This window comes from Tupaia chinensis, unplaced genomic scaffold, assembly GCF_000334495.1.
Source record: "Tupaia chinensis unplaced genomic scaffold, TupChi_1.0 Scaffold144260_1, whole genome shotgun sequence".
Lineage (NCBI taxonomy): Eukaryota > Metazoa > Chordata > Mammalia > Scandentia > Tupaiidae > Tupaia > Tupaia belangeri.
Window position 1 is genome coordinate 217,116 of NW_006204118.1, and position 11,191 is coordinate 228,306.

Sequence of the window (11,191 nt, forward strand, 5' to 3'; positions counted from 1 at the left end):
GCACGTCGTGTGTGTCTCCAGCAAGCACATGTGCTCCATAGCAAAACTGGGAGAAAAAAAAAAGAAGTACAGAAATAGATTCTCCACAGTAGGAAAGGAAGTCAGTTAATTTCTACCAGAAAGGGTTTATAAGCATATCTCTACATATGAATTACTTTGAAGTATGTTAGTAAGTACTACTTACAGACTCATAAATTATCTCAAGGGTAATGAAGTGCAAAGTACCCCTATATTTGGAATCTGATAACCTGGAAGGGTATGCTCTAAATAATGCATAATTTTCCACCTAGACTTAACTTTTGCCCTGTACTCTCTCAATTTAATAACAATCTCAAGGAGATTAGTCTTGAACACAAAGTAAGACATTCCCTATAAGATCTGACCTCATTAGTTATACAAGGACAATAAAAATGCTAATTTATCATCTAAGCATCCTTAACATGCTTATAGGTTTTCATAGGGAATCTCAGATTAGATATTTTAAACTCTCTGTATCAAATTACTCCTTCAGGTTAGCAAGATTTTCTTTTCTTGAAGTTCCCAGAATATCCCAAGTATCCTGTGATATCTTTTACCACCTAAACGCTGTATCAGCCAGTCATTAGCACAGTTTACCTTGGGAAGGCTTTGTCGGAGCTGCGATCATAAAGTTAACCTAACATAAAAGTGGATGAAAATACCTTAACAAGGGAGTTGAATAATCAACTTATTAAAGTATATCCTCCTTAAAGGAAAACAAATTGTTATAGAGCCTCTATAAATAACCCATTGTCATAAAAAGGAAAAACACTCAGTAAGAATGTAGAGCTTTCAGGAGTACATCAGAATCAAACAAAAACTACCTTTAGTTTCAAAAAAGTTAAGCTAATTTAAGAGAGATATCTACCTGTAAAGGCCATGGCTAATTTGTTACTGAAAAATTTTGATGTCAATTGATAGTATAAAGATGCAGCTGACAAAATTTTCCTGTTTCTTTGATGTACAAAATAAGATAAAATCATTATAAAATAACCTTTCAACAAAAGTATCTGTAAGGGAATGCCAGATGGGGTGTGTGTGGAGGAGTGGGGCCTGGGGAAGAACATTTGGAGTAGGGATACGAAGACAGCATTGTTGAGACAGTGAAGTGGTTTTGTTATATTTTTATCAACTCGACCGGGGAGAAATGTTCTTATATTGAAATGATCACCTTGTAAGCTAAATAATGTGATTGAAAGTATTAAAAGATGTAAAATAAATAAATGAATGAATAAATGTTAAAAAAAGTATCTGTAAGGATAATCATAGGCCTACGTTTAAGAATAGTAAATGTTACAGCATATATTTAGAAATGAATAAGTATAATCTCGATGGTGAAAGCAACGTTAGAATATGTTGTAAAAATTATGAGAAACAATATACATACTATACCATGGAAACATTGAAAATTATATAAGGAAAGTAAGAGATTCAATGACTCTTGAATAGGTCTTAAACTTCTGTATTTTTATGACTCCATGCTGAAGTCTGACTTGAAAACCTCTGGCCATAAAGATGCTAGATTTACATTAATTTTTCAAGTTCTAATTTTGGGGAAGAAAAAATTTGTAATTTAAAGAATGTTAAAATTAATGAAAGCGGAAAACACATGAAACCACAGTTAGACACTGTGAAACTGCTCTAAGGTTATTCTGTACTGCTCTGGGATGCTGGAAGAGACCAGTATGATTCTGTCAGAGAAAACAGAGGAGGCTTACATGGTGTTCTCCACAATTAGTTAATCATTTCCACTTGCTAGAATTGTTTAGCTCTTCTTGGTTCCATTGCTGTTTGAGGGTTCATCTTCAGGAAGTTTGTTTTCCCCAAATATGATCTTCTGAGTTGGAATCCCCAGAGCATCAGATCAATTGGGAATGCATCAGGGAGACTGGAGTAGACCTCGCAAATTAGGATAAATTGCCCTTGGACAACACTGAGATTCTGGTGTCAGTGTGACACCTTTATTTCCTTTGTAGTCTTACCTATGGGATCAAGTACCTACAAACTCACAGGTAAGTTTCCTGAATATTCATGGTTGCACTTACCTTTGCACCAGTTAAAGATAGCGATTCACATACTTTCTGTCTGACTCTGGTCATCAAGTGATTAGGATGGATGCCAGAACCCAAAACCTTTAAAAGGTCTAACAGGGTTTGTAAATGCAGGATAGATACCAAGAGTTCTGCCTAACTCATGGAAATCAGCCAAGTGCTATTCCAAAATAATATTCTCAGCACGAAGAGACCTTAGTCTTCACTCTTGGGTGACATTTCCTGAATGGCAGAGTTAATGCCCTATATGTTGGGATAGTTGTTTCGGGGTAGTAATATGTGAGACAACTGCATTTGCAGTGAGCATCAGTGAGAAAGCAATTGTGACCATGAGAAGTGTCTGTCTCCACCATCTGTCTTCACTTGTCATGCTTCTAACTACGTTAAAATCTTTGCTTTATATTTTTTTCTTTTTCAATTTACAAGAAAGCAACCTTATGATTCTAACAAAAACCTATCCATGGTTTGTAGTTTTTTATTACCGTTTTTGTTCTGTTTTCTTTTTGCTATAGGACACATGCACTAACCAGAGAGAGATGGAGAGAGACAGTGAAAGGGAAAGTGGGAAATTGCCCCTAAGGCAGGATGGCCGCATCACAATCCCTTGTCCTTCATTCTTCTCCTAGTATTTTGGGCACACACATACATGCACCCAGCATGATTGTGAAGCTGCCAAGTCTGTGACTTGAACCTGGGTCAACCATGTGGGGGTCCAGTGCCTTAATGAACATGCTACCTGCTGGCCTTAACAAGTCCTTGATGCTGCAATCCACCCCCAGCTCTAGCCTGAATAATGGGCACAGACATGCCCAGTGTACTCAGGGATGTCTCTGAATGGTATTAGTAACCTCCTCAAGTGGGTCGGCCTCATAGAACATTGCATTGTAGCTCTGAATCACCATCCAACTTCCCAGATCTTTTTGATGTCGATTGTTTTCTAAATATTCTTAGATACTCTTAATATTTTTTGTTTCTTTTTTCTTTTATTTTCTCTCTCTCCTTTCTCTCTCTTATTTTTTGTTTGCAATTTTTCTCCTGTATCCTTTCTTTTCTTTCTTACATTCCATAAATATAGTACATGCCTGCTGTGTTTCTGAGCCACTACTCCTATACTGCTTTTCTTGAGTTTTGAATTGTTTCCTCTGAGTTAAACTGCAACACTCAATGTTAAATTTCTTGCTTAATTTTATTCCTGTCTCTTAAGTTTTTTATGAGAGGCTTAGAGATAAGAGCCAGGTGTTGACTCAATGGTAGCACAACTTGACCCATATGGTATAGGTCCTTGGATCCTGTCCTGAGAGGCCCCCTTAGTATGCTGGGTGCGCAAGACAGGGTTGATCACAGAATGAGGGCTCTGTTCGAGGAGCCTGTCTATGTCTATGTGTCTCTCTAGTGCATGAAAAAAAACTTTAAAAATGACATTTGGGAATAAACATACTGTAACCAAATAAGGTTTTGAAGTAGATGGACAAGAACTAAGAGAACACAGAGAAAATAGAATGTTTCTGTATACGATTGACTAACAGGGAGAGAATAAAAACCTGAAGAGTTCCCATTCTGAACTTGAACTCTAATTCATGGTTCATGGCCATATTAAGAATGATTATGGAAAGCATTAAGGTCAGCACTCTAGCCAGTAAATATAATCAAATCAACATAAAATATTCAAAATATTCAAAAATTCTTTTTATCCTGTTGATCTATACAGTCTCTGATGTAGGTGACTGAAAATATATCTACCCATCCTGTTTTGGTCCTGATGTTCTGTTTTAACATGGCTATACATAAGCAGGAATCACGAGACTTGATGGGACAAAAAGATGCAGGCTCAGGGTCTTTCAGGTGGTGTGGTGGCTAATGCACTGGATTCCCACATGGCCAACCATGAATTGAGTCCTGGACCTGGTGCTTTGCTTTCTCACTTTCCATCCCTCTCTCTCTCTCTTTTTATCTGTCTCTTTCTGGTCAAATTACAAAATAATGATAAGTAAAATTGAATAATTCTTTTTTAAAAAGGCAGGCTTATGTTATTTGCATGTATTATTTTTTTAAATCCACACTTTAAAAAATTATTTATTTACTACAATTATTTGTTTAAGTTTACTGTAGGGCACATGCAGTCACCAGAGAAAGAGAGAATGCAAGCCAGTAGGTCTTGGACTTAAACTGTGGTTGGCCATGTGGGAGTCCAGCACCTTAACCAGCATGCCACCTGCTGACCTCACAATGTGCACTTTTCTGTTTTATGGAAACAGTAGATAGTAACATGTGGTTTCAGGTAATTCCTTTACTTAGCTTATCTTCATTTCTCCACTCAGACCTACTTGCCTTGACAGGATCCCCTGTGTAGAACAAACTCTATTTAATAGTCCTATATTATATTTCATATTTGGTACCAAAATTCATATACCTTTGACCCTAAAGTGACTGGTCAATCATTTCAGTGAACTTCAAAATTTTCTAAGTAGCTATCAGAATAGTCTACCCTGAACCCATTATAAAGATGTCATAGTAGTGTCTCCAGGCAGCTTTTCTTTTTTTTTTTAAGTAATTTCTAAACATAAATTTGGTGCATAAAGAGTTAAAAAGGTGAGTACTTGGGGATGTAATTTTGTCTTATAACAGATTTATTGAGATATTACTGACATAAAATTAAATATTCATTCGTTTAAAATATATAATTCAGTGGGTTTTAGTATATTCACAGTGCTAAATAACTATCACTATTTCACATAATAATTTAATCAATCTGAAAAGAAATCATGTATTCACCATGAGTCATTTTCCATTCATTCCTTTCATTCTCTGAGAACTGCTCTATAGTCTTTCTTTACGGAGTTGCCAATTCTGGACATTTCTTATCATTAGAATAATGTAATATGTCAACTTATGTTACCTTTTTTTCATTTAGCACGATGTTTTGAAGGTTTATTCATCTTGTACCATATATCAGGACTTCACTTATTTATTACTAAGTTGTATGCATGGACAACAGTTTATGCAATCTTCCCTCTACATTCAATTGGGCATGTACAAGTTTTTATGTGAACAAATGTTTTCCTGGCTCTTGGGAATATACATTGAAATGAAATTCTGTCATCTAATAACTATGTGTTTACAATTTGAGAAACTACCAAAATGTTTTCCAAAGCTGGTAAACATTTAACAGTACCATCGAAAGTATAGTCAATTTCAAATTTCACTGTAACCATATTAACAATTATAATTTGAACCTTTTTTATTAGCCTTTTTTTGGATGAAATAGTATATCATTTTGTCTTTGCCTTGCATTTTTCTAATGACTAACAATACTGAGGTTATTTTTCTATTCACTGTAGAGTTGTAGGAGTCTTTTATATGTTCCTAATTTAAATCCAGATATATGTTTGTGAACACTTCCACTAACTCAGCAAGTTGTCTGTTTACATTCTAAATGTCTTTTGATTTTTATAAAGCATGATTCATGTATATGGTTATGTTTATGCTTTTAGCACCATGTCTACAATGCATTGCCTAACCCAAGGTCATAATCATATATGTCCTATGACTCCTTCTATGAGGTTTGTTGTTATAGACCTATCAAATAATTTCTGGTAATTTTTATGTAAGATGTGAGGTAGGGTTTAACTTCATTCTTTTTCATGTGGATAACCAGCTTTCCCAATAAATATTTTGAAAGAGTATGTTTTCCTAAAGATTAATATTTTTATTAACTACAAATGCTATTATAGTCAGTGAGTGTCCTTATTTTGATCCATATGTATCTATACAAACCCAGCTTATACCCTTATACCATAATTATCTTAACAAAATATGCTATAGGAAATATAAATATGAAATTTTGCTTTTATTTTCTGCATAATGTATCCAGGAAAAGAATCTGGAATACTTAAATGTGTCCCTTGGTGTTTAGTTGTAGAGATTAAGATATATATATTTTTTCACATGCCTCCAATATCCTATTTATAATGGTCTTGATAGTACCCATTTATATTCAATAAAACACATGATTTTATTATAGGAAATAGGTGGAATTTCAAGATTTATATAAAACAGAAGACTAAAGCATATTCAGTTGACCCAATTTATTTATGCTATCGCAGGAGGCCTCTTCTGAGATTATTATTCGGATTCTCTAATATTTTTGAAATGTCAGACTTTAACACCTCTGAAGTAAAAATCTCTACATTTTTCCTGATTGGGATTCCAGAGATGGAGCATATCCACATTTGGGTCTCCATCCCCATATGTCTTATGTATCTTGTTGCCATCCTAGGAAACTGCACCATCATCTTTTTCATAAAAACAGAGACCTCTCTGCATGAGCCTATGTATTACTTCCTCTCCATGCTGGCATTTTCTGACCTGGGACTCTCCATCTCCTCCCTTCCAACCATGCTGAGAATCTTCTTGTTCAATGCCACAGCAATTTCCCCGGATGCCTGCTTTGCCCAGGAATTTTTCATTCATGGATTCTCAGCTATGGAGTCATCAGTACTTCTCATTATGTCTGTTGACCGTTTCATAGCCATCCATAACCCCTTGAGATATACTTCTATCCTTACCAGTGACAGAGTTATTAAAACTGGCCTTATATTTGCTATGAAAAGTATTTTGTTGGTCCTCCCTTTCCCTTTTATTCTTAAGAGACTCACATTTTGTAAGAAAAGTCTTTTATCTCACTCCTATTGCCTCCACCAGGATGTCATGAAGCTGGCCTGCTCTGACAACAGGGTCAATGTCATCTACGGATTTTTTGTGGCTCTCACAGCTATGCTAGACTTATCGTGCATTTTTGTCTCTTACATGCTGATCCTGAAGATAGTTCTGGGCATTGCCTCACACAGGGGTCGTCTCAAGGTCCTCAACACCTGCATTTCCCACATCTCTGCAGTGCTCATCTTCTATGTGCCTATCATCACATTGGCTGCCCTTCACCGCTTTTCCAAAAGTGTCCTCCCAGTTATTCGGATCATAATAGCTGATGTCTTCCTTCTAGTTCCTCCTCTGATGAATCCCATTGTGTACTCTGTGAAGAGTCAACAGATGAGAAATCTGATCTTGGTGAAATTATGTGAAAAACAGCATTGACGGGACATTTCAGAGTCAATGAAAGTCAAATTTATTTTGCAATTTCAGACCAAATGTAGGACTTCAAGAATGCCAATGAAAGAATGAAGATTGAACAGAAATATATACTACATATACTCAGCAGGTCTATACAATGTCAATTTATTTGTTTAATTAAGTAGTGAGAACTTTCTAAATTAAATATCTTAGAGTTAGGCTTGGGCTGTACTATACTTGAAACTAAACTTCGCTTCTCCTTTTTTTTTTTTTTCTATGCAATCAACCACATAATTATATCATCTTCAGCAGTATAATCCTAACAAAGATCAAAAAGGTTTTCTAAGTATTACTGTAAAAAAAAAAAAAAGAAAAGAATAATATGCTTACATACGAAAAGAAAAAGTTCATGGCACAAATTAATTAAAACATTATCTATAGTGACTAAAGAATATTGAAAGATTAAGCACGTAAATTTATACCAAGCCAGGGCTGGCAGGTGGCATGGTGGCTGAGGGTGCTGGACTCCCACATGGCCAACTATGGTTTGGGTCCCAGACCTAGCGGCTTGCTTGCTTGCTCGCTTTCTCTCTCTCTCTCTCTCTCTCTCTCTCTCTCGCTTTCACTCTCACTCTCACTCTCATTCTGTCCCTTTCTGGTCAAATTAAAAAATAAGTAAATAAAGTTAAATAAAATAATTTTTAAAAATACCAAGTCATTATCTCCTAATTATCTATTATGTGTATATGTGTGTGGGTCAGTCATCAACAACTGAAATTAAACATTAAAAATACCTGTCTCGGGACCAGTAGTTGGTGTAATGCTGGTTCCCTGCATAATTTTTTTTCATAGTTTCATTAATATAATTGGGGAATACAAAGATTTCAAATAATTAAAAATTCACTTACACATATTGTTCAAAGCAAACTGCAAAAACCTTTTCTTTACAAGATTTAAAACCTGAAAGCAAGGGAAAATTAATTGTGAAATGTTTCAGGGGCCAGTAAGTCTTATTTTAATTTGAAAGAGGGGGGGACCAGCAGTTAGCATAATGGCTATGTCGCTGGACTCCCACGTAGTCGACCGCGGTTCGCGTCCCAGACCCAGTGGCTTAAAACTCACGCTGGGCGCATGTGTGTGCGTACCCAAGATCCCGAGAGAAGAATGGAGGAGAAGGGATTGTGGCGTGGCCATCCCCCCAGGGGGTGATTTCTCGCTTTCTGTCTCTATGTCTCTCTCTGTCTGTCTGGCGAGCACACGTGCCCTATAGTGAAAAACCTCTCAAAAAAAAAAAAAAAAAAATGGAAGGAAAGATGGAAAAAAAAAAAAAAAAAAGAGCTCTCATGCCCCTGTGTATTTCTCCTTTGCCCACAAAACTAGGAGGCTACACACATGCTCCCTTTCCCCTAGAGCTGCCATCACAAGATGGGCAGAGCCGGGAAAGACATAGGCTTTGAGGTTCTTTGGACTTGGAAGTAAAGGAGCCTAATTATGGCAATCAATTTCATCTTGGCATTTCTGAGGTTCAGCCATGCTAAGACTATATTTTCTCTCCTTTTTAAAAAATTTACATTTAATCATTGTACATCTTTACACCATACAATATGGTTTTTCAAAGCATACATGCATTGCATGTCAATCAAGTCAAAAATATTTCCATACACATCATCCTTAACAGATAATTTTCCATTCTTACATCTGTTAAGTGTGTGAGTGTGTGTGTGTGTAGTGTGTGTTGTCTTTTTTTTTTTTCCTGAACCCTTCCCTCCCACTGCCTACTATCTACCATTCCTATCCAGTCTCTGGTATCTACAATTGTCTCTTTACTATTGTATCTTAGAGACAAATTATTCTAAAGAACATGTTTTCTTAAAAGTTAGTATTCTTCAGTAGCTACAAATGTAATTGAAGTAAGTGGAAGTCCTTGCTGGACTCATATTTATCCATATAATTCTCAGTCTTGTAATACCTCTATTGTAACAAAATGTGCTTTTAGGAAACAGAAACAGGAAATATACTAATTCTTACTAATTATTTTTTGTATGATGAGTCCAGGGAAAACATCTGGAATATTTATCCATTGGTGATTATTTTTGAAGATTAATCTACATATTTTCATGTGTCTCTCGTAGCCCATTTAATGGGCCCTGATATGATTATTGTTCATATTTCATAAAACATATTGTTTATTATTTTTCTATTGTTTCAGTCCTAAGCATGACTATAAGAGAATAGGTGAAATTTCAATATTTACACAAGCCAGAAGACTAAAGCGCACTCTGTTGACTCACTTTATTGTTGCTATTGCAGGAAGCCATTTTGGGGACTCATACCCTGATTCCCTCATATTTCTGTAATGTCAGTCTTCAACATCTCTGAAGTGGAAATATCTACCTTCTTCTTGATTGGGATACCAGGGATGGAGTATGCTTACATTTGGGTGTCTATCCCAATAACTCTTACGTACTTTGCTGCCATCCTGGGGAACAGCACCATCATCTTTTTTATAAAAACAGAGACCTCTCTGCATGAACCTATGTATTACTTTCTCTCTATGCTATCATTCTCTGACCTAGGACTGTCCATCTCCTCTCTTCCTACCATTCTGAGAATCTTCTTGTTCAATGCCACAGCAATTTCCTCAGATGCTTGCTTTGCACCAGAGTTTTTCATTCATGTATTTTCAACTATGGAGTCATCAGTACTTTGTATCATGTCTGTGGACCGCTTCATAGCCATCAACAGTCCTTTAAAATACACTTCTATCTTGACCAGTGACAGAGTCATTAAAATTGGCCTTGTATTTGCTACAATATGTATTTTAGGTTTCCTCCCTTTCCCTTTTATCCTTAAGAGGCTCAAATTCTGTAAGAAAAGCCTTTTATCCTACTCTTATTGCCTCCACCAGGATGTCATGGAGCTGGCCTGCTCTGACAACAGGGTCAATGTCATCTATGGATTTTTTGTGGCTCTTGTATCTATATTCTACTTGGTATGCATTTCTATATCTTACATGCTGATCCTGAAGATAGTTCTGAGCATTGCCTCACACAAAGGACATCTCAAGGTCAGCTAGTTGTCCTAGTCCAAAGTTCTAAAAGATAACAAAGTATAAACATTTCAAACTAGTTATTTTTAATTTGAAATTATGCTCCATTGTTTATATACTTATTGACAATTTAGATTTCTTTTCTTACTTTCATTTTTTGCCAGAGGTTACATGAGAGAGAGGAGGAGAAAGTGAGAGAGAGAGAGAGAGAGAAAGCACACTCTCTGGGGCATGGTCATGCCACAATCCCTTCTTCTCCATATCTCCCCCCTTTTGGTATTTTGGTAATGCATGCACAGGCACTTACCATGTTGTGTTTCTCAAGCCACCAGGTTGGGGATTCAAGTCAAGCACTTGGCCATGTGGGATACAGCCACCCTAACCACCGTATTATCATGGGCTGATTTCCTTTTTCAAATATATTTTTATTTTGAAATGATATCAAACTTACAGTGAAGTTACAATTATGGTATAAATAAAACTGTCAAAATTATAAAGTTCACATTGATTCAATAACTACTGAACAGTAAAGAAGTCTTGAAATTGCACATTTTAGAAAGACATGTGTATAAGCTTGGGCCTTGTCCAGTGTGTGGGAAATTAAATTTAAAAAGTTTTTCCACCATTTCCTGTCAGGCAGATGGTGCTTTTCTGACCAGTCCCTCAATGAAAACTTTGAGTGCTGAGTCTCAGTGAGCCTTCCTGATCATCACATACATGTTCTTGCATTTTTGTTGTATGACAGTTGACATAAGATTCTGCATGTGGACTCTTCTAAATATTCCATCGGATGACCAGAATTTGCTGCAGAGGCATGAGAAATATGAGAAACTAAGAAAATATCTTTCCCTCAAGAGAAAAGAACAACTCTTCATCATCTACAGACAGCACAATGGAACTTGTGGATATGTCAGATAAAGAATTCAGAATATTGGGAACCAGCAGTTAGCATAATGGCTATGTCGCTGGACTCCCACGTAGTCGACCGCGGTTTACGTCCCGGACC

At 36.3% G+C, this 11,191-nt stretch overlaps 2 protein-coding genes across 2 annotated transcripts; both read left to right on the forward strand.

Annotated features, from left to right (window-relative positions):
* Window positions 1–6,197: 6,197 nt before the first annotated feature.
* Window positions 6,198–7,160, forward strand: LOC102483910 (olfactory receptor 51A7). The gene has a single exon (XM_006166465.2). It carries the CDS (start codon window positions 6,219–6,221, stop codon window positions 7,158–7,160), a length of 942 nt encoding a protein of 313 aa, XP_006166527.1. The 5' UTR covers window positions 6,198–6,218.
* A 2,332-nt stretch (window positions 7,161–9,492) lies between these two features.
* LOC102484317 (olfactory receptor 51A4-like) lies at window positions 9,493–10,212 on the forward strand. Its single transcript, XM_006166466.1, has one exon. It carries the CDS (start codon window positions 9,493–9,495, stop codon window positions 10,210–10,212), a length of 720 nt encoding a protein of 239 aa, XP_006166528.1.
* Window positions 10,213–11,191: the final 979 nt, after the last annotated feature.